Source organism: Panulirus ornatus, chromosome 5 (genome assembly GCF_036320965.1).
Source record: "Panulirus ornatus isolate Po-2019 chromosome 5, ASM3632096v1, whole genome shotgun sequence".
Taxonomy (NCBI): domain Eukaryota; kingdom Metazoa; phylum Arthropoda; class Malacostraca; order Decapoda; family Palinuridae; genus Panulirus; species Panulirus ornatus.
The window spans coordinates 4,750,345-4,775,095 of NC_092228.1; the positions used below are offsets into that span (position 1 = coordinate 4,750,345).

The following is a 24,751-nucleotide window of genomic DNA, read 5'->3' on the forward strand; positions in this document are numbered from 1 at the left end:
TGAATCAGTGGTTTGTAATCATGGTTAAGGGGTTTGAATCAGTGGTTGGTAATCATGGTTAAGGGGTTTGAATCAGTAGTTTTAATCCTGCTTAAAAGTGCTGGATTTTAACTGTAATCAAATCTTACGTTTTCTTCGGTAGCTTTCAGTCTTAATTGAAGATATTGCTTATATTTGTGTGAATCGATTTTAATCAAAGAGAAAAATGATAATTTCTTTGTTTATACATACAGAATTTCATTATGGTGGAAGAAATATTCCATGTTTTCCATCAGTAGATAGATTGTGGACGCATGACGCGACCATAGCCGTCTGACCTTTACGTTTTCTGTTGAACGTTAATTCCCCAGCTGACCTAAACACTGCAGATATACGTTATCTAATATCAGTATATTTTGCGAAACATATCTTTAAATGCATCACCATAAATTACTTAATTACACCTACATCCATGAGGGCCGGAGCATACTATGTATGCTATCATCCCGTATAGATATTTTATTTTTGTAAGTTACAGGTGTAGAGGGTGGTTGGAGACGGGTGTGGAGTGTGGGTGTAGACAGATGTGGAGACTGGACGGAGACAGGTGTGGAGGTTGCGTGGCTACAGATGTGGAGAGTGGGTGGAGTCGCATGCGCAGGATGGGTGGACAGATGTTCCGGAGGAGCGAGTGGCGACAGATGTTGCGAACATCCAGATGAATAGATAGAATTCATATTCCATGGTGTGTGTGTGTGTGTGTGTGTGTGTGTGTGTGTGTGTGTGTGTGTGTGTGTGTGTGTGTGTGTGTGTGTGTGTGTGTGTGTGTGTTTAGAGGTGGGTAGGGGGAGGGGACACGCACATAAACTACTGGAAGCAGCAGACGGTCGCGTGCCGCTGCTCGAGATGTTGGGGACCGACACGCACACACACACACACACACACACACACAACTCACGGAAATCAAGAGACGGGAAAGAATACCTGTGGAAGAGAGAGAGAGAGAGAGAGAGAGAGAGAGAGAGAGAGAGAGAGAGAGAGAGAGAGAGAGAGAGAGAGAGAGAGAGAGAGAGAGAGGAACACGACAGGCAGGGCCGGGCGGGTAAGACGACACTAGCGCCGCCACAGACCCGTGTATCGTGGGAAGGTACCCGAGGGCCCTCGGCCTACTACTACTACTACTACTACTACTACTACTACTACTACTACTACTACTACAATGCGACGATAGCCAAAAGAGATACACCATACACCACACCACAACACCTGGTAGCGCTACCACACAACCCCCCAACCCCCTCTCGTGTTCACCACCTCACTTTGGGAAGGTTACCAGAGCAGCCAGTGATGGAAGGCTTACGACAGGAAAACACCTCAGACTGTTGGACAGAAAAAAGAAAATACATGCGAGGATATGTCATCCGTTTTTGTTTTGTGGTTTTGAATGATATTTGATAGTCGCAAATTATGTACTTAATGATGATCACTTCAGCTGATGAGACACTGCTAGACCTTATTACATGCCCTGGATTTAGTACTTTTATTGGAACTGTTAAGCCAGTTGAAATGCCCCGGGAATAATGAGACATTATTGGTAGATAAGAGTGAAATATGGTGCAAAATGGTTGGGTTCGGTTGTTGTGTTTGTAGTGTCTGAGGTGTGGGCATGTTACCCACCTCCTGCAAGGGTGAGGTGGTTCATTGGGACATAGATTTAGACAGTGTCATCTGGGGTAGGATGGGACACCGGGTGGATATGTGGGATAGTTAGGGACATCCTCCTGCAGAAGGTTTAATCCACCTGTAGAAGGCCAGATCCTCCTGAAGAAGGTCAGATTCTTTTGCAGATGGGATTGGTTCTCCTATAGAAGAATTAATGCCACCTTACATGCAGGGTCTGACCCTCCTGCAGAATGTTTGATCCTCCTGTAGAATGTCTGATCCTCCTGCAGAAGGTCTGATTCTCTTGCAGAATCTCTTATCCTCCTTCAGAAGGTCTGATCCTACTGCAGAAGGCCTGTGTTCCTCCTGCAGAGAGCCTTGATCCTCCTGCAGAGAGGCATGATCCTACCTGGCAGGCAGGCTGCGTGCCGCTGGCGTTGCCGAGCTGGTGATCTCGGCGTTGAGTGCCGAGTTATGAACCCGTGATCCACCCCCCCACGTAATGGTCGACCACACTGTGGGCCTGAGCCGGGAAGGAAGAAGATTACACCCTGCCTCATTATGTCCAGTATTACTGTAAGTTTTAATATACTCTCCTTCGTGGCTGCATAACAGTTCCCTTGGTTCTGGGAACCAAGATCCTGGACTTTCACCAGAGATTACGTCCACCATGGACAGGAAATGAGCTCCTCGCAAAATGCAGCTCAAGTCCTGGTCACCTTTGACCTTTGCTCCTGCGATTCCTTCCATGATAGGAAATTATTTACCGGAATATAAGCCTTGAGTCTTCAGTTAACTCTGACCTTTTGCTTTTACGTGATTGTTTCACGTATAACAGAGGCGGGTCAGTCAACTGTCCGATCGTGACGTCACGGCTTCAAACACTCGTTACTGTAACGTTTGTCTCCCTCACGGGCCTAAACGGTGGTTAATTCACCGTTACCATCCTGAACCAACGTGGTAACGCCGTAAAGTCGTATGGATAACCAAGCCTTGGTTTTGATGTTATGGATAACCAAGCCCTAGTCTTGGATGTTATGGATAACCAAGCCTTGGTTTTGATGTTATTCTCTGGTTTTGTGTCCTGCCCGCTCTTGGCGCCGCTCTGACGTCTGGGGAGTAGGTTTGGGTTTGCCCGTGTTGGACTGGGGTCACACCGGGATGGGCTCTCCTCTGTTGCAGTTGACTTCGCGTGATGTCGTCGGCCGCTGCGTCCGTCTGGTTGTTCTTAGGTTGAATGGCGTCATTGCCACCCTGTGGTCGGATGTGGGTTGGGTTGGGTCGGGATCAACCCGGTTGCCTCGGCGTTGGTCTGTGTTTTGTAGCCTTTGGTTGATGTGGTATTCCAGTCTGCCCTTCCTTCCACTGGTCGTCCTTGAGGCCTCCGTGGCCCAGGATGCGTCCCCTTGTGGGGGGCCCCCCCTTTGCTGCCGTGGACCCCCCATCGGGCGGGTGTCCATCGTGGGCGTCCACGGGTGTCGGGTGTCGCCTGGTATGTGGTGGAGGTGTCGGACCACCTCCCATAACCACGTCACCTGATCCTCCCTTCTACAGGTATACGTCCTACAGGAGGAGGAGGAGGAGGGTGAGATGTATCCATCCCCCTTACGTCATGTGGCCCCTCCTGGAGGGCGCTTGTCCTGGGGAATGGTGCGACGTAGCCATCTGGCAGCCAGGGTAGGTGGGTATGTCCGAGCCATCTGTCAGCCAGAGTGTGAGAGTATATCCAGACCTTCCGCCAGCAAAGGAAGATGGGTTTATGTATGTTCGGGGCCTCACACAGGGCTAGTCAGTCACATAACCATCCCCCGCTCCACTACCAGCGGGTCGCCTTAGGTCTACGTAAACCCCACTCAACCCGGACAAGCCCGTTTCTTTTTACCCACCAGTACCGCTGCCCACCACCCACCGGCCGCCACCGACCCTCCTACCACTTTATACCCCATATGTTTTGTGTCATATCCTCCCCTCCGACACCATCATATTGTCTGTTACATGTGCAGCGGCTGCTGTGGGGTATGCCCTTCATGTGTGTGTGTGTGTGTGTGTGTGTGTGTGTGTGTGTGTGTGGTTTGTGTTTCATTATCTGCAGCCAAAAGCTTAAAATATTGGGGGAAGTACTCACAATATAGTCTGTAGGCTAAGGGAAAACGGGGGGCTATAAACAGTCTGCTCAGTGGTTGGGCTGTACTGGTTGAGGTCTGCGGGAACTCGGATGAGGTCGATTCAGTTCTAGTGTCGGCCAGCAACTCGGGGACGAGGGATCCAAGGTAGCAGGGATGACGGCGGCGGGGTTCAGTGCTGTAGATTATTCCCGGGGTGGCAAATGAAGGAATAATGTGTTTGTGTGTTGCCCTACATGATCCCAGCTTACGCCAGGTACCCATTCGTCTCCCAGCTCCTAAAGGGAGGATGAACAGCTGGGATTGCTGTGAGCCGGCTGCCGCGTCCGGAACTAGACCCTTGCGGCCGTTACACCCGTGTCACACCGCTGACCACGTGACACCTCAGGTCATGATGGTCGGATGGTGTGGTATACGTCTCGTGTAGGTTCCCCAAGCGTCATAGCTGACCACCACAGGTTAACAGATTAGCCTCCGTGGTGAATGAATGTGACAGGAACCCAATGGACAATTAGCTCCTTTGTTCTTTCGTTTGTCCTCACCTTCGGCCAACTTTTTGGTCCAAGAGAATTGATCTATTGTGTTCGTTTATTTGTCCTGGTAACGTAATCTTATAATTTAGTCTTTTTTTTGCTCCTTTATTTTTGCTTGCGCTTAACGTAACTTAACGATGATATAGCAGTGTGATGAATCATTAATTTCCCCCTAGATCAAGATAATGATCCTTTTGTTATTAACATTTAATCCTACTGAGGAGGATATTTTAGAATATCAAAAGATTAGTGTAATATTTAATTTTTTTCCGATTATTAGTATTTTTCACTTTTATTTTTCCGTTCGACTTAGAAGAATATAATTTTTCTTAAGTTCTTTAGCCAGTGGCTCACGGCTGGGTAGGCCCAGTGTTGCCTGACCGGAGAACTGGGTGGCCAGTGTTGCCAGACCGGAGAACTGGGTGGCCAGTGTTGCCAGACCGGAGAACTGGGTGGCCAGTGTTGCCAGACCGGAGAGCTGGGTCACTCGTGCTTAGCATACTTTCGGCTGGATTCCTGGAGCGATTAGAATCATTTTCCAGAGCCTCATATGTCATTATTATATTCATTGTTCCTAACACGTCACTTCAAGCACTAGTTTCTGTATGACAGTGCATTTCATAATGGAATTGTGAAATAAAAGTGAATAATTGTATGCCACTCAAAAGGTCTGGGTTCGAATCCTGGTTGTTGGAAGTTAATAGAGAGAGAGAGAGAGAGAGAGAGAGAGAGAGAGAGAGAGAGAGAGAGAGAGAGAGAGAAATGCGCACTGAATTATATACTGTTTATCTGGAGATTTGCTTCTAGCAGTTAATGCTGAAGATTATAGGATTTGTGGCTAAGATTTTGTGCTGAGCTTGATTACTGTGGTTATGGAGGCTAATGGTGGTCGGTGAGGTAGATGAACAAGGCATATCTGCAAATGTGTCTGTCGATGATGTCATAGTAGCGCTCGCTGTGGGAGGGTCGATGTTGATTGGTGCAGGCCGGCCGAGGCGATTACGTCATAGCCTTCAGCGTGAAGTTGGTGTTGATTGGTGCGATCTGGCTGAGACGATGACGACATGGATGTGCTTGATAATGACGTCACCCACCATACTTGTGAATCGTAGTTGTGATGTCCCATTTGGTACTGGAGAAAGGTCAACGGTTTATGAACAGAGTGTCTACTGTTGGCCTAAGCGTCCCCCCTATAATTCATTTTCCGTTCTCTTTAACAGGTAAAACACGTCAAGTAACGCAGCAGAGTTCATAAATTAGGAAATTTCTCTACATTTCACACGCACAGATTGTCGGTCACCGGTGTCTTAATTAGCTGGGGTGACGATTGTGAGAGCGGAACCAGATGTTTCTCCCCGTTGTCTTGGCGAGGCGATGCTCATGGTACCCTCAGTTTTATATCAACAGACGCGGGAATTCTTAAACGTATTCCGTTAAGATGTTAAAACGGATCGGAAGGTGTCAGGCTTATTGAGTCGAGATAAACGTGCCATGGATACGTTTATGACGGTCCAGGAACAGATGGCGCGAAAATGTATTTTTTTTTTTCTGTTTGAAATATATTTACGGAGGTGATGCCTACTTATAGGAGAGAAATATATAGAAGAATATCATTAGTATAGAAATTATAATGTTTCATAACTGAACCTTGGCTTATTGTTGAACAACACGTGGATCAGTACATAAATTCTAGCCGTTGAAAGCAATTATATGTTGGAACTTGCACGTGTTTGTCTGAAATGCCAAATAAATTGTTTTAATCGCTTGTCATAAAATCAGCTTCACTCCTTTATCACCGACCGAGATAATGTGCGAGTTGCCACGGTCTGCCCTTGACAGTTGTTAAACATTTACTCTCGACGGTTTATTTTATACATGGTTGACATATGGCAACACTTGGCTGTGACGTCATAAGAGTTGCCACCAGGCGCCAGAAATGGGCTGGTGCCTGGCTGTCTGGAGGCAAGGTGGCGGCTGTCAAGGTGTAACACTTACTCTCTTACGAGCTACCCAGGACAAAACTTCATGAGGAAGGGCTAGAGCTGGCGCTTAACGCTCACCTCCACACACACATACACACACACACACACACACACACACACACACACACAGAGGGGGGGGGGGGGGCAGTATGAGAGAGATGAAAGGTGCAAGAAAGGAAGGAAGGCAGACTAAAAGGACGAGAAATTGAAATATCCCTATTTGCTCATAAACAGTATATAAGTGGAAAGGGAGCTGTGGTTTCGGTGCGCTACACATGACAACTAGAGACTGAGTGTGAACGAATGTGGCATTTTTTTTTTTGTCTTTTCTTAGCGCTACCTCGCCTTGGGATGCTATTTCATGTGTGGCGGGATATGGACTGAATGGATTATTATTATTATCATTATTATTATTATTATTATTATTATTATCATTATTATTATTATTATTATTATTATTATTATTATTATTATTATAGTAGTAGTAGTAGTAGTAATAGTAATAGTAGTGGTAGTAATGATGATTGATAATGTATTGTGTGTGAAAGCGGAGCAAGGCTCGTCATCTCATGTGTCCCGTTGTTTGTGTCCCCAGACGAGCAGGAGAGAGTGCAGAAGAAGACCTTCATGAACTGGATCAACGCTCATCTAGCTCGGGTCAGTAGCACAGGAACCCCTATTTGTAATGATCATTAGTGTTGTATATCTTATACATTCAACTCTCTTCATTTTTTCGATGTCACACACACACACACACACACACACACACACACACACACACACACACACACATCCAGGCCAAAAGCTATATATCAGATTAATACTAACAGACAAATAGAAGTAGTATTTAAGAGTTTTTGATTTGATGAAAAGCTTGCCTTTTAAAAAAAAAAGGCCATATCGTAGTTATCACCTATATACAAGTACTTTTATTTTTTCACTTCACACTTTTTACCAACTACTTTCCGACTCTTTGAGTTACCCTTAAAATGTTGCCAAATTATTACTCGTTTTCTGTTCATCCATCATTTAGCATTGCTGACTATAGTTGTGTGTTGCAGCACGTTCCACCGCTGAAGCTGAACGAGCTGATCGAGGACCTGAAGGATGGGACGGCCCTGCTGGCGCTGCTGGAGGTGCTGTCGGGGGAGAAGCTGCCCATTGAGAAGGGGCGCGTCCTCCGCCGCCCACATTTCCTCAGTAACGCCAACACCGCGCTGCAGTTCCTGCAGAGCAAGAGGGTAATGTCATCATCACGTCCTTTTTAACCACAGTTCTGAGGAAAGAATAGGAGCTGTATTTTCGTGAGTCTAAATCTAAACCTATGGCGAACATTTTATGACCTGAAACCGTGATATTAGTTGCAGACTTGCGATGCTCTACTGTAATTTCGATTTTTACAGTCGATGAGTTTAGTGGCGCTTTTGTGTTTTTCTACTGTGTAATGTTTGGACTATATGGTAGACGAGTTTTTAATTGTGACAGACTTATTGTAAGTTTTAAATATACATCTGGTAAGAAAATCGCCTCTTTAGTAATGCATAATGCAAACACTGTGGTCTTTTCAATAAATAGGCAAGAAATTAGGTTTTTAAATGAGAGCTCCAAGTACTGTATAGGTTGTATGTAAATTATGCAAAGACCAATCCAGTTTTTTCTTTATTTCTTTGACATCAGGAAGGACTAGTCATACTTTTGTCACATACATATTCTGTCATTAGATTCACAGCACTGTGCATATGATTAGATCAAATGAAATTCAGGTAAGGAAATCTCGGTTGAGGTTAGATAATGCCAGCGTCACCGTAGACTCAAGTGATGTACTAAAGGTAAAGTTCACCCTCTGCTCTCCCACAGATCAAGCTGGTAAACATCAACCCGACGGACCTAGTAGATGGGAGACCATCAGTGGTGCTGGGGCTCATATGGACCATCATCCTCTACTTCCAGGTAGGAGCGTCACCCATCTTCCACCATGATTACCGCTGCACACTGTGTACCTCCCACAAGTTGGGGTTCAAAGCGTTCTTCGGCTCAGGGAGGGAACTCAGGGTCCTCAAGTGGAAGAGTGGCGAGGTTGTGGAGTAGTTAGGATGGGAGGGAGGAGTTACGGTGGGGTTCTGCTTTACTGTTCTGTGCTTGTCTATGTAGATCAGAAAGTTATGAATTTTTTGCCGTGTCCTCCGGTAGGTAACCTCGTCCTAAACTTTCAGATTCTCTGTTACCTGATCTTACCATCTACTTTCATGGGGTGAGTGGGGGGGGGGGGGGGATGAAAACTATGTTGTGGTCGGGGTATGTATTTTAGGGGGGGGGATGCGTAATGTCTCGTGGTAGTGGTTGTAAGGGGTAAGGGGGTTTGGTTGGTGGAGGCTTTCTGGTGGAGAATGTACGTAGTGTGAGGGAGTGTAATTGAGGTTACTTGGGCTTAGTGGTTATAAAGAACTGTAATGGGAATGCTGAAGCCATTGCCGGGGAAGAACTGGAGGCCGTATGACAAGCGTGTGCTTGGCTGGGTGTTTGGCAAGGTGATATATCTTACTGGGTGGTGTATATGTATGGCCTGGTTATTAAGATCTTACTGGTTGATGTGGACGTAACGCAGTTGACTTCAGCTAGGTTCTCACTGTTTGTGAAAAGCCTGGGTGAGTACATACCTAATAGGTCCATGGCTTGTCCCTTAAAGAGAGATGATTGTTATATGCTTATTAGGACCTACCCTCTGGTGTATTTTTGGAAAGGTTGGATATATGGCTATTGGATACATAATAGGGAAGGTGGATATATCTAGATAATGGGTCCTAAGCATATAGGGTTGATATAAAGTTAATTGATTCTTTATGAATAGGATGTTTATTTAATAAATGGGTTCCATGATAAATAGGTTGGGTGTAGAGCTAAGGGATCCTGGTTAATAGATAGGACTAATGTATGGCGAGCGGGAACTATATTGGTTCATTAAATAGATAAGGTGGGATACGTGACTGAGAAGTCCATCAAGTCCACTGATAAATGGGGTGAATATAATCATACGAGTGTTTTAGGTCCATTGATGGCAAAGGCAGACACCCCGTAATATATGTTACTAGAACCTCGATTAACGGGGCAGATGCACAGGAGGATTTATGTTTATGTAATTACTCCATTGTTTCACTGTGATTCTTCTGACACTTACCCTGCTTAATATGTGGCTCTGTAACATCACACGTTAGATGTACTACACTGTATGCGTTTTCAGACTAATAGGCTGCATCAGTGTGCACCAGCTGAATTACTTCTAAGGTTTTTATTTTCCTCTGTCTGGTATAACATCGATAGGCATCATGACTTGAATCATCTACACATGTATAGCCTCATATCCTCCCACTCATAACCACCTGTCTGGCTAATGCTAACCAACATCTCTTCTGTAGTTGAAGCAGCTGGATATGGGTTGCCGGTCACTCGTTACTATGGCTAGTTTGATTATGATCATTACGTTCCTGGTGATCCTTTTTATTGTCCAGGAAGCAGGGAACTTGTTTTAGGTTTTCTCTTGACGTTCTTTCTCGTATTTCCATTAAATACTTGTATGTTCCCTGTATTGTCATAAGTTGCTTTTATGTATATCTCTTGCATTTCTTGTACGTACATCCCATTTGTGGTTTGCCTTAGGACATTCGTATATATCGATATTACTGAGGGTAGGAGACATCACGGGTCAGTTGTTTTGAATTAATGTTGAAGGTTAGATTTGTGGTTATCTGTCGGGATTCTTTTAATTTCATGTCAAGGGTTAGGAGAAAAATATGATCAATATCATTATTTTGTCATGATAGTGTTAATAGTGAGTGGAGGTATAAAATGATATTGAAGAACACCGACTCCTTTTCCATTTAAGACTGGACACGGCCCATTTTTCGGGATTAATGACCAGGAGGAATTTGATTATTGATATCTTAATTGGATTAATTTCACTGATTAGTAACATCAGTTTGGATTCACTTCAGTTTTAGTAGTTACCAGCTTCGGCAGGATTAATGTTACTGATCAATAGATGAGCTAATGTCAGTGATTAGCAACCTAATAAGCCATTTTTCACGATTACCAACCAAATAAGCCAGGATTCATTTTACTGATTAGTAACCAACATGTTTGTAATCATTTTGATGATTACTCGTACATTGTAACTGGTTAATTTCTGTGAATACGATTCTGGTATGGCTAGGTTAATATAAGTCATTAGTAACTTACTATGATGGTTAATTCTATAACTTGTTGACTCTGTGATTGATAACTTAGATATTATTGATTTTAGTGATCAGTAAGTTAGTATGATAATACATTGATCAGCGAAGTATGTCATAATTTCAGTGATTCGGAATGAGTATTACAGGGTGCTTTAATAGATTAGTAACCCATATCTCTAGGTCACCAGTAACGTTGTGTGATAGGCTTCACACGTTATTGACAACATAAAACTGGTTAATATCTTTGATTAGTCTCCATGTATAACATGATTAGTTAATTTCATTGGTTTGTTACCATGTATGACTCAAATATTAGAGCTTGGCAATCAAGGAAATTTTTATCCTCAGAAATTTCTTTGAATTCTTGTCATTTAGTTATTAGATGATTGATAAGTTGTCCCATAGTTATTAGGTGATTGATAAGTTGTCCCATAGTTATTAGATGATTGGTAAGTTGTCCCATAGTTATTAGATGATTGATAAGTTGTCCCATAGTTATTAGATCGATAAGTTGTCCCATAACTAATTAAGATGTTTTTTCACTAATTGGTGCTCATTTTTGTGTCGTTTATGATATGGCATGTAATTTTGTTTTGATGTAAACTGAATTTTGATTTTTTTTCATTCAGTGAATGTCCAAATGTTCTAATGCAGTATATTTAAAATCTATGCATACTTCTCAACCACATGCTTAATGCATAGATCCAAATACCAGAGGATTTGGATTGGGATTGGGAGGAGGAGGAGGTGAATTGGGATGAGTGGGAGGAGGATGACGTTATCTTTGTGGTGAGTTTACCTGACCAACCAGCTTGTCTGTCCAGCAGTTGGGCCATTTCAGCTTGCATGCCACCCATCACTGCTGATACCAGTGCAGTAGTAGCACCATTATTTTCCTGAAGAAGACTCTGTTGAAACTAGTTGAGAAGACCAAAGTTGTGGTTCATGCTTTCATTTTGTTCCTTCCTTTTACTCAGTAGTAGCACAATCAGTTGCTGCTCTTAGAGGGACAAATGTCCAGTGTTTTCTTGTGTAGTGTAGACCCATTATGTCTTGTTGTACACTTTATGCTTCCTGGTTATTGCCTCTATCCAGACTTGGGTCACATGTTGCAAATTTTTCCCAACTTGGAACTGTGACTTATTGGTATTCCAAGTAAAGATGATACTCATGTGGTACTTTATCATTACCAGTAGTTTTATTTTCATGATTCTTGCATATTTTTCATTGATAGATACATCTACCTAGTTTTTTGGTTTGCTTTCCTTTTTTTCTACTTGCCCTGTTGCTTATTAGACTTGAATGTAATTGATAAAATCAGTCATCATGCACATTTCTAGAATGAAAAAAAAAAACATTGTTTAGTGATACCATGCCATCCAACAGGATGGCTACCAATATGATTAACTTTCAGAGGATGATATGTGTTATGAATGAATTACAGTATTTTTTTTTTTTTTTTTGTTATTCTCCACTGTACAACAGTGATTCTGTTCTGTGAATTACAACAAATAGAGAAGTTATACTATTCATGTATATGTGTTTTAAATAATTTCTTAGTGATTTTTGGTAGGTAACACTTATGAACAATGTATATTTAAACATATTAAATTTATACATATAAGCAAGCACTGCTCATAGAGCATAAAGAATTTCAATGATTAGTAACAATTGTGAAATTTTTTTCATAAACACAAAACTACATTTATATATTGTAGTACATAACTGACCACCTGTTTATAGTCCATGCCATTATGCCATATATATTTGCTGCACATTTAGTTTTATATATTTAGTTATAGTAGAATGGATGTAAGTACTGACAATCCACTGGTGCCTTTTCTTTTATGCTAGCATGCTGCAAATGACTTAAAGGTAATTGTAAGAATTTGCAGTCATACTGTATTGTAGAATCAGGTACAGTATTTGATATGACAGTACTCATTTGCAGTTGATATTTATGAGAGTTAAGGTAAATCACATTTTTCTTTGTATTTAAAAGTTCACATATGTATAAAGCATGAATTTATAGAATTCACTTCTTTCTAGTTGAAGACTTTATATTAGCGGCATATATGGTCAATGATATATGCAAATTAACAAGTTTTGAATTATCTCTTTTGAAAGTTACACAATAAACTTTCCTTTTGTTTTGCACATAAAGCCCTCCTTTAAGAGTGATATGAGTGTTCTTGAGCTTAATTGGTAATATTGATTTTTCCTCTATAAAACTAAATGGGAAAGGAAACCCATATCTTTCATTATGTCTCCATCTCTTGGAACCAGTTACTTCATGAGGTGAAGTACCATGCATATTGATCAAGTTCTCTTAATTTTTTGAGGATACTATCCCACTTAGAACTCTGTTATTACTTCCTTTGATATCCTTTTGTATTTGAAGTCACCTTAGATTCACCCAGATGCACTAGATCAAAGGCCCACTTTTTTCCCTTTTATGCTAACACATGGCAAGAAAGTTCATATTTCAGACTTTATCAAACCTACTAAGATTTATCTTAGATGCTTTCTTAAACATTAGCTTAAGACTCTGACTGCCAGCACACTGAAGACTTCGTTTATTTTCAACCTCACTTCAGGCATTTGAATTTCTCTTTTTAATTCACTAACCATAGTGGAATATGTGGTTTCTTGCTTCAGATTGAAGAGAACACACGCCAGCTAGAACGTTTAAGTCAACTAATGGAGCAAGAAGCTGGCACAAGGAGTGATTCACCTTTCTCAGTGGCATCATCAACAGAGGGTTGCACAATATCCCGCGACAGGCCTCCCTCTGTCACCCGCCGCTCTGCTGCTGCTGAGAAGTGGAAGATGGGTGCTAAAAAGGCACTGCTTGAGTGGGTGCGCCAAACTGTTACCAAGTGAGCAGATACCTAATTTTTAATTTAACGGAAATACAGTAGTCTTTTGAAGTTTACCACATTTTATGATCTTGCCATTTATGTAATAGTACGGTATGTATCACTGGACAGTACACTTTTAATCCGATTCGAGTGACTTCTCTTTATGCGATTCCGACATCATGTTAAGACAAATTTTGCATCTCTCCCACTTTGTGTTACAAAATATTTTAATTCATGCATGGACTCCACTATGCAGTTGTTGCAGATAAGGAACTGTGGAAGCGATGAATGAGTATCCATGTGAGGCAGCCTACATGCTCACCATTGTTTTGTCTGAAGCTATGCCACTCATTTTCATCTTGTAATTTGTGGATTTGCCATTACTCTTGATTAGTGCAGTGTTTTGTTTAGCAGCCTTCTAGTGCATATCCTAACCCTTCTATTGAGCCATCAGTGAAGTGAAAGAGGACTGCTTTAACACAAGAATCAATGTTACAAATACTGAGGCAAGCTGAAGTAGGTGAGTCTGTATTTACACCTATTTGTATGTTTGGCCATAGAGAGAGAGCATAATGCATGCCATTAAGATGAATACCGACAAGATAAGGAACTCATTGATGCACTAAGCATCTCCACCGCCAATGATAATGACAAGAAAATGAAATGTTTTGCTGGGAAAGATGAAAAAGATACTTAGGATGTGAATTGAAGACCAGACCCAAAAGGAAAACATGGATTTCATCTGTGCATGTATCATGGATAAGATCCTTAAGATATACAAACATTTTGTTCTAGGGGAAAGTCAATCCAGCTGTCCCATCACAGTGAGAAGAGATGACTGGCCAGGTTTTTAAGAAATACAGACCTCTTTCTGGAAAGTGGAATCAAACCCAGGTGACTCATCTCGGGGCTCTTTTCAAGACCTGTAAATCCACTGGCACCCACCATGACAACATCCATGTTACAATGGTTATGTGTCCCAGTTAATGATGAGTTTTCAAATTGATACCTGTTTTTAAATCATAATTTTTTCATAAAGGCAGAGGATTGTTATATTCTAATAGATGAATTTTCATTGGATTTGTAATGAAAGAAATTTAGAAAGGTTTTCTTTGGTGGGAGCAGTTGAGGATAATCGTATGTGATGCATCATATTATGCAAACTTTTGAGATGTAAACCCCTTCATAAAGCAAAGTATAGGTGGATGTGTGTAATTTGTATAATTTCTTACTATATCTTATCTTTATGAATTTTGATTTTTTATTTAATTACCATATTGATAATGTTAGGTACTACTTTCAGTACCATATACTGTACTGTACATGACTGTTAGAGAGTGGTTGTGTACAGATGAGACTGTTGTATGTTTGCTCCTGACACTGCCTTGCTTTTGTAAGAAATGTAGCTGTTTATAAATGTTTTTTTTATGAGTGCACTTGTTTTACCCACCTGTCTATTTATCTTTCTGTCTGTTTATCTGTCTTTCTGCTTGTCTGTCTACCTTTCTGTTTGTCTAGTCTATCTCACTGTCTGTCCAAACCTTCTGTTTATCTAATCTATATTTCTGTCTAATCTATCTGTCTGTTTATTTATCTCTATGGATATGTATGAATATATTGGAGGGCTTTACTAGACTCACCTGCTTGTAGTTATACTCTGAGGTAGTATCATCAGAGTGCAATATCTGTGATGAACTTCATACTCACTCCATAGGATTCCATCCTTTCCTTGCTACTGACTGTAGACCAGCCTTTGAATCAAAGGAACCCCTGCTGAACTGGTGTTTGTGGAGCTGTAGGGATAGTTGATGTCCAGATCATAAGCAGGAAACTATGACTTGTATTTATTTAGGAAGTGTGGTTTCATAGGGGTGTACATATGTCCTAATGTAGTTTAGAATGTAGTTTAGAACATTTTTAAAGAATGTTTTCCATTGTTTACTGGATAGCATCAGTAATTAGAACACAGAAGATTTCAGAATGAGTATTATCTGAAATAATGTCATGAATGTAGTTGTGAAAGAGATTTGAGGTTTTCTAATACCCAGCCTATCTCAAGGAGGTGGCCACAGCCTTTTAAAAGTCTCCATAACTGTTGAACTCCAGTGCTGCTTCTTAGTCTTTAGTGGGAGAATAGTTGAGACAAACTTTATGCTGGGTGATATTGCATTTAAGTTTATGGATAGAGAAAAGATCCATGAACTATCTACAGTTCAGACCTATATTAGAATGTAAGTATCCATCTTAAGTTTCATCATCAAACTTAAAGAAAAAATTTAATAGAGAATGTCCAAAGGAGGGCATTGAATATGATACCAGCAATAAGAGAGCTAAGACATGGAGAAGTTAGAGGCTATTAATTTGCTCACCATGGAAGGGAAAAGAAGTAGGTTTCCAAATCATTTGTTGACAGTAAATAGATCTTTTAAAGATGCAAAGAAGAGAAACCAGGGATTTGTTAGAAAGGTTGTTACAAATTGCTTCTGAAGCCTTAGAGTTGTGGTTGACAAGAATAAACTAAGCAGTGAGATGTGAATGCTGACTATATAGAAGTTTTAAAGTTATATGATAGTGAAGAAAGTTTAAGAAATGTGCCTCATAGAGTACAAAACTTACTAGCCATGTCGTGCATGTAGGTAATCAGCACTGGACATAAGGACTTTGTATTTTGGCATGTTGTAAACTCATATTGTAGTCTGTTCTTTCTGTTTCGTATAAAGTAACTGCATTTATTTAGAAAGGTATGGTCGTCTGTTATAGATTAGGAAGCTCATAGTGATGTGAAAGTAAACTAAAGCAGAAAATACTGCCTTCTGGATTCTAGCGAAGTATCTTTCATTAAGTCATTAATGTAGTTCCATTTGTATCTATTATCACTTTAACAAACCTTATTAACCTGTTGTTAATAGTGTGTTTCAGTGAAAAACGGTTAAGAATTTGCACAATATATTATTTGATTTCATTATAAATCAGGGCCTTTTTTTGATAATCGGTCATATTAGAAAAATAAAGCACATGTATTCTTAAAATTGTTTAAGCTCGTTTTGTTATGAAGACTTTATTGCCATGGCCACCTCTTTGAGGGAGTTCCAATTGGAACAGGTGTCAGAGATATAGATAGTATGTTAAAGAAATATATTGGTATAAGTTATGTTACAATATTTACTTATTCGATGAAGTAGTGTGTTTAACATTTACTCAGAAGATCAGTGTATTTGCCATATATTAAGAACCATCATTTTTCCATTATTTGTTTACTGAAGGAACAGAAAAAAATCATCCTTAATTCTTGGTTCTTCTCTCACAGAAAGTTTGGTATTATTGTAAATGATTTTGGATCTAGTTGGCGAGATGGCACTGCATTCCTGGCCCTTATACATTGCATAAACCCACGACTTGTTAACATGCAGGTGAGAATTTTTTATGTTAGACATATTCATACTGACATTTGTTATTGAGAGTTAGAATTATGATGTTTCTATCTCTATATTACTTTTATCTTATAGGTAAATGATCCATTTTTTTGATTTTCATGTTATGAAAGATGATTAAGGTAGCCCTTTCACCAGCCATACTGTTATCTGCATCAGATTTAGGAAAAGGTTTCTTGCACTTTAAATCCAAACAATTTTGTTCTTTTGACCAGCATTCTTTTGTAGAAGGACAATATATTTATTTTGTTTTTCCATTGTCAAGTTTCAAAGCTAGTTAACCATATTAGTCTATATTTCTCTTTCCTGAAAATCTTTTTCATTATGCTAATCCATAAGTTACTGTATAATGGCATGTTCATAGAGATTTTACAGCTTATGTATCTTTTATTAAGCTCCAGGGAATAAATCCCCCATTTTTTTTTTTTACCCTTCACAGAAACTTCATACTCTAAAGAAATAAATACACTTAACATATTATTTTATTTTGTGCCATACAGACATTTACTCAGATGTCGAACAAAACTCGCCTAGAGTCTGCCTTCCGTATTGCTGATAAAGGCTTGGGTATCCCTCGCCTACTAGACTCTGAAGATGTGGATGTGGACAAACCTGATGAAAAGTCCATCATGACCTATGTGGCCTCATTCCTTAATAAATTCCCAGAGCCAGGCACCACCACAGTTCCGGTTAGTACTGATGGAGAACCACATTGGTATATATGGGTAGCATGGTACATTGCACACTGGTAGGAAATTAAGACATGTGTATTTTCATCACTCTTCAATTATCTGCTGTGCCATTTCATCCACAAAAATGAAACCATGTATATTGTATTCTAAGCATATGAAGACTGTACAGTCATTGTTCTGAAGAAGATATTCCTTTGTAAAACATCCTGAACAATTGAGTAATGTGGGGACATTGTGTATTTAGCAATACTTTATGAGGTATGCAATGGCCTAATAGGAAATTTGTAAATATTTTAAACAACTGAGAGATAGTTTAAATATTAGATAGTTTAAATATTTTGTATGATACAGTATTCATATGTTCATGGAACCTTTGGGCACTTTAGAAGGTACAAGAAACAATAAGGAATTAATATATGAAACACCATGTACTCTAAGCCTTTTAGTGTAGAGTATTTTTGCATACTTTTTAGATGTTATCATGCACAAAACTTTCTTTAAAGAAAATGCTCAGCATTTTAAATGAGTGATATGAAAGTCCATGAAATAACTGGCATGATACAACTTTTTTCCATCAAAATCAAACAAGCAGTCCTTTGTATTTGATACCTTTTTAGATTTAGGAATTTAATTTTCAGCAGTCACGATAGTCTGGCAGTAAGCATCTTGAATAAAAGTGGAATTTCATTTATGAAATTGATATGAATTCAGGAGACATTTGTTTCCTTGAAAGCTTAGTAGAATTATAGTATATTTTAGAATTTTGAGTAAGAACCTAGATTTTTATTTACCCTAAGTCATGCACAAGCCCAACACTGGAAGCTGCATCATCAGGGGACATGTTCAGTGAAATAGAAATGGAGTATGCAGAGCTGACAACTTGGCTGTCCCATACATCTAACTGGCTTGACACACTTCATGACCCAGCAACACATGGCAACATTAATTATGAGGTCAGTCTGTGTAGTATGCTTAACTTTAAGGAGGAGAGTTTGTAGTGAGCTATGATGTTAGTTTCCTAATATTAGTTTGATTAACACATCAATATCCATGCGGTTCAAAAAGGTCTGGGGGTACCTTTGGACAAAATTCTTCCCTTAACTCTCCCATTTATTCTGCAGCATGTGCTAATTCTAGCACAAGAATTATCTGTTTACAGCATTCCTCAGTTAGTATAGGACAGTATTTGATATTCTTTATATATAGGCATAGTAATGCATTTGATAGTGATTGGAGTATAGTATAAAAAAATCGATATTGTGTGAAAAGGACTAGTACCAGTCCTCAGTAACCCCAACCCTTTGTGTGCATATACACCAGTGCACATATGCTAAGTCGTGACAGTTGATTCACTAATAATGAGTGGCAAGACCTAGTGTGTTCCCATCTCACATGGTAGTTGGCTTCCTTTACATAGTTGGTCCTCAGGTGTTTATTTGCTGTAATTTGCTAGAGTTATTGACCATAAACCATTTTATTTATTTATTGCAACCTGCAGAGATTCAAAGCCCTCAAATCCGAGGCAGATGACAAGGCGGTGATATACGAGAAGCTCAAGAATTTGGTAGAATCCCAGTCATCAATGATATCCATCACTTCTGACTCCTGGGCTGACATCAAAGCCTCTTGGAATAAGGTACAAAAGTTGCTATTACTTCAGTCATTTGCTTTGTGTTCACTTTGTTTTCAGAATAATGACCAAGACTGGTATGCAGCAATGACTCAGCAATGCAATATTACAAATGAGTGTATGTTCAAGTTTGTTTGAAATGTTTTCATATTTTTTTTTTATTATTATCATAGTATATTTATGAAATTACTGAATATGGTTGTCTTTTGAGAATTTACCCAGAGATTTAAAAACAAAAAGAAGAAATTAACACCTGAATGTCAATAATCTTTTGATAATATTGCATTGTGCATTCTTTATAACTTTTGATTTAACAACAAAAGAATTAACTGATTAATACTTTTTGTTTTTAGTTACATATGTCATTTTTAATTTCAAAGTATATATTTATTATGACTGTCAGCAAAACAGCAAAATATGTGATGAGTTTATGTAATTTGTAAGGAATGTGCTCCACATCATTTAGATCATAGTTAAGCTGTATAAATGCTCTTAATCCTGAAAGTGAATAGTAGAGTGCAGTACACAGACACACACACTCATATATATATATTTTTTATTATTATTTTGCTTTGTCGCTGTCTCTCACGTTTGTGAGGTAGAGCAAGGAAACAAACGAAAGAAATGGCCCAACCCACCCCCATACACATTTATATACATACACGTCCACACACACAAATATATATACCTATACATCTCAATGTACACATATATATATATACACACACAGACATATACATATATACACATGTACATAATTTATACTGTCTGCCTATATTTATTCCCATTGCCACCTCGCCACACATGGAATAACATCCCCCTCCCCCCTTATGTGTGCGAGGTAGCGCTAGGAAAAGACAACAAAGGCCCCATTCGTTCACACTCAATCTCTAGCTGCCATGTAATAATGCCCAAAACCACAGCTCCCTTTCCACATCCAGGCCCCACAGAACTTTCCATGGTTTACCCCAGATGCTATATATTACATTACATTACATTACATTATCAGAAAGTTATTTTATTATTAAAAAGAATGGTTTTCTGAATCTTGTTTGCATCAACAACATTTTGTATATGTCCTCAGGTGAACTAACATTCACTTTGTAACAGTTACAGCCCTATGAGGTATTCCATTAATTTATAACATATATTACATTCCATTACCAATATTTGCAGGTATCCCTTCAGTTATCACACTGGACATGGCTGTTAGATGCATCTTTGCCAGGTGCTCTTGGTCCTATTGGCGAGTGGCTCAGTCGTGCTGAAGCCATGCTAGGTACTGAAGACAAACTTTATGGAAAAAATGATGAGGTAAAATTGATTTCAGGTATTCTATTTAATTTATAGTTACAGTAATTTTGTAATCTATGCTTTTTTCAAATATGTATTGATGCATGAAGTATTGAACTTGAGAACTTTGATAGCAAGACTATTTGTAACTTATTCTTAAACTTTATAGACGAGAGTATCATACTTTCTTCATGAATATTCACATTGCTTTTACTGTACCAAATATGTATAGAATGTTTCTTTTTGGAAATCCATTTACTGTCTCGTTAAGAGGTGCTTTCAAAGTGATTTGTAAGGTTAACAACTCTATTAAATAGATATGAAGGAATGACTTTTGTAATGGGAGACTTGAATGCAAAGGCTGGGAAAGGTGATAGGTAAGGGCAGTTTCAATATCAAGAAGGGACTAGAAAGAGCCTGCTGTGCTTTGTTACAAAATATTATGATCACTTATTTCTTAGTGAGTTAAGAATTAAGTCATACCTATACACAGTGCATATTTGAGGCAGTTATTAATCATGTGACAATGAACAGCTGCATGAAGAAAATGATGGTGAACACTGGAGTGAAAAGTGTTTTCAGTGGAGGACTGTTAGGTTACTAGATGATTTGTAGTTCTTGGGAGGCCAGATTAATGTTAGGGTTCATGGGTTACTCTGATATGAATTGAAAGATAGCATTTAGAATCAAAAATGATTGCTCTGAAATGATAATAAAAACACTTGTTTCTTCCAGATTGCAAATCTATTAAGTAAAAAGATAGAGGAGCACAAGACATTCTTTGCAGAACTGCCATCAGTTATGTCAAAGTTTGAGGCAGTGAAAACTTCGCAGGATATAGCTAACATCCCTGAGCAGCAGCTAGAGTACATGGAGTTAAGACTTAAAACTATTGCTCCTCGTGCTGCACAGAGGAAGATCAAACTAAAGTACCTAGAACACAGAGTAAGTCTTAGTTCTTTTTAGTTATGGATTGTCCAGTTGGCTAATGTAATCAGAGATTTTGCTTTATCCATACTATTGTACCTCATCAAACTTTTAAAAGTTTTGTGCCATAGTTGTTCTTGAGAATGTAAGACATCAGCATGAACCAAAAAAAGGCTTTGAAAATATATTTTCTCCTTATTTATTGTGCAAGTCTTCATGAAATGTCAGTTTTGTTTGCAAAGTGAATACATATGTATAACACAACTACTTGGAGAAGATATGATTCATTTTCTTATATACAAGAATAGATTAAGGATATAGACAGTAATAAATGGGTAAGAGAAGTGGGTGTGGTAAGGAATAAAAGTGTGATTGAAAGAGTTGAAGACGGGTTGCTGAAGTCATTCAGATATATGGAGAGAATGAGTGAGGAGAGGTTGACAAAGAGGATATGTGTCTGAAGTGAAGGGAACAAGGAGAAGGGGAGGATCAAGTTGGAGAGGGAAGGAAGGAGTGAAAAATATTTTGAGTGATTGGGGTCTGACATGCACAAGGGTGAAAAGCATACACAGGATAGAGTGAATTGGAACAGTGTGGTATAAAGGGGTTGACATGGTATCAGTGGACTGCATCAGGGAATGTGAAGTGGCCATGGTAAACCTAGAAAGGTATGTGGGGCCTGGTTGTGGATAGGGAGCTATGGTTTTGGTCCATTACACATGACAGCTAGGGAATGGATGTGAGCAAATGTGGCCTTTCTCTTTCTGTTCCTGACGCTACCTCGCTGATGCAGGAAACGTCAGTCCTCTATTAAAGAAAAAAGGGCTGTATTAAGGAAAAAAAGGGTTTTTATATTTCATTTGATTCTGTTTCTGTTAGATTGGTTGCTTTGTAATTTCCATATTATTTTTAGTGTTCACGGAACTATTGTCATGAGGCTTAGTGCCCTTCTTCTCTCCCATGTATAGAGTAGAATTAAGATAAATACAGTATCTATATGAATATGGTCATGTAATGAAATGACTCATGATTTTCAAAAACCTCTGTTATTCCATAATTTTTCATCTTTTCAATAGTACTGCCTGGTTGCATTCCTGATTCTAGTGGAGGCAAAGTTGAAGACCTGGGCTGTAAAATATGGCAAAGAGCAAGAAGTTCAGCAGATTCTTACAGAGTACCGTTCCTTTGTTGGAACTCGAAACATCTTCCAGGAGTTTGACCGAGCCTTCCATGAAATGCAACAAGTCTCTGAAGCTTATAAGAAAGATTGTAGTCTCAGTAAGAAATACTTAATTTTCAGTCTATAAACTTTCCTGATTGTCCTTTAGTCTAATGATAGCTTCTCTAATGTAGGGGAGACATATGAATGCCAAATGTTGCAAAATTTATCTTGATATCGTAATTGAATGCAAAATTTATCTTGATATCATAATTGAAAGAAATGCCATATGTCACACATTAGATTATATAGTATATTAGATGCTATACCATAGAAGAAGCTGTTACCACAGTTCCCTAAAACTTTTATATTCCCTTCCATTAACCTCAAGGCAAGGCTGAAAGTGAAGGTATAGCCAAATTCTTGCTAGAGATGAATGAACGTTGGAAGAATGTGTCAGTAGAGCTGCGATGTATTCAGAGTTTGCTGGAGGAGGTCATCACCTACTGGAAGAAGTTTATTGACCTCACACAACAGTTTGAAGCCTGGTTGGATCATGCCTTGGCCATGGTTAGCCTTCCAGAAGAAGATAAGATGGATTACTTCCAAGTAAGGGCAAATTTTAAAACTATGAAAGTGATTGATATTCACAGTGATACTCTTACCTGCAATAGTTAGGTATGTGCTACTGTTGACTTTTTTGGGAATATCAACTGTTCAGAACAATATTATATGATATTATTCCCCAAAACGTCACTTTGTGGTAAAATATTGGTAAATACTCTGAGGAATAAATTAAATAATACACTGTACTATCTATGCTTTATATCATCATTGCTCTGTGTTGTTATGTTTGATTTCCATTTTGTTAATGAACAGCTTCAGTTTGTCTTCAAAGTTCTTAATATTAAGTCTGATATAGGTGTTTTTATTGTTGCTATATTTTTATACTGAGTTATCATCCAGTTTATGCACATGCATCATGATATGTTATTCAATCAAAGGTAATACTAAGTATATGTTTGTTATGTTCACCTCCTGTAGGGTTTTACACTATATATGAAAAACTTTGATACTATCCTCATCTGTTCTGCAGGATTTAGGAGAATGGAAGGAGAGGCACAGTGACATGAATGAAACAGGGAACTTTCTGGCTGCTACATGTAGACCAGAAGTAGCGCAGGAGATCCGTGAAAAGCTCTTTTTTATCAACAGCAAGTGGGATGACCTCTTCCAGGTAAAGGAGTTTTATATTTTTGTCATAGACTTAGCACTGGATGGACATGTCAGATTTTTATTAAACATTCTGTGAGATTTTTTTTTTTTGTAGCTGTGGACAAGTTTATACAGTTTTCTCAGTATTGAATCTTTCCTGTGAAAAATGGAAAAATGTAGAATGTATTTGATATTCCCTGTCACATTTATTGTTGTCTCTTACTTCCTCAAGTAACCTGTAGCAAGGCTTACTATTTTAAACAGCTTGTAGAATGATATGTAAAACTGCTTGGATGAATTATACATTGTAGCAGAATAGTTCCATTTGTTTCATGTTTCATAATACTTTTCCTGTTTGACAGAAGTATGAAGCATGTGATGCAGTAGAGCTTGAGATATACAAAACATGGAGAACAGATCATAATTTTTTTGTGTCCTTTGATAATTCTGTAGGAAACCAGAATGTTGCCAACAAAATTATTGATATACAATTTCAACAAAAATGGTATTGCCACATTCTGAAAGAAATGAGATGAAAAATGAGGAATTCAAGATGTTAGATAACATTACCTATTAACCCCTTCATTGTGGCAGTCTTAGTATCCACTGTACACTGTGTGCTCAAGATATTCTCAAATGTTGTAAGAAAATATCTCCACTTGCTGTTACAATTAACTAGAACAAAATTTTGTAAATGAAAATATATCCAAAGCCTATAGGCAAATTCTCATTATAGGTATTCTCCTTCATGACTTTGCTGAAGCATTTGACAAAGTATACAAAATTTTGTCAGTAGTAAAATGAAACATCAAAGGTAAACATGGGTTGCAAACTTGCTGGTTTTACTTGTTTAAACAAGTTGCCATTATCCCAGCAATCATCTTTATAGCTATTTTCAACAAAGTATTACCTTCTGATTATTCATTCTGCAACCTTTCCAAGTAGTATAGCTTACCTTTATACAGTGATTGCCACTTGACATTGTAATACTGCTGTATTCACTTACCTTCTCTACATTAAGATATTTTTCCTAAC

General features: G+C 38.9%; 1 protein-coding gene across 1 annotated transcript in view; it reads left to right on the forward strand.

The window, feature by feature from the left end:
* LOC139747586 (uncharacterized) overlaps nt 1-24,751 on the forward strand; it is a 333,338-nt gene that overhangs the window by 46,674 nt on the left and 261,913 nt on the right. The window contains exons 2-14 of the mRNA XM_071660031.1: nt 6,875-6,936; nt 7,341-7,520; nt 8,137-8,229; nt 13,167-13,387; nt 16,677-16,779; nt 17,301-17,489; nt 18,290-18,445; nt 18,991-19,128; nt 20,299-20,436; nt 21,151-21,360; nt 22,419-22,620; nt 22,893-23,110; nt 23,598-23,738. Coding sequence (XP_071516132.1) covers nt 6,907-6,936; nt 7,341-7,520; nt 8,137-8,229; nt 13,167-13,387; nt 16,677-16,779; nt 17,301-17,489; nt 18,290-18,445; nt 18,991-19,128; nt 20,299-20,436; nt 21,151-21,360; nt 22,419-22,620; nt 22,893-23,110; nt 23,598-23,738 — 2,019 coding nt within the window. The 5' untranslated portion in view covers nt 6,875-6,906. The remainder of the gene's footprint in view (nt 1-6,874; nt 6,937-7,340; nt 7,521-8,136; nt 8,230-13,166; nt 13,388-16,676; nt 16,780-17,300; nt 17,490-18,289; nt 18,446-18,990; nt 19,129-20,298; nt 20,437-21,150; nt 21,361-22,418; nt 22,621-22,892; nt 23,111-23,597; nt 23,739-24,751) is intronic.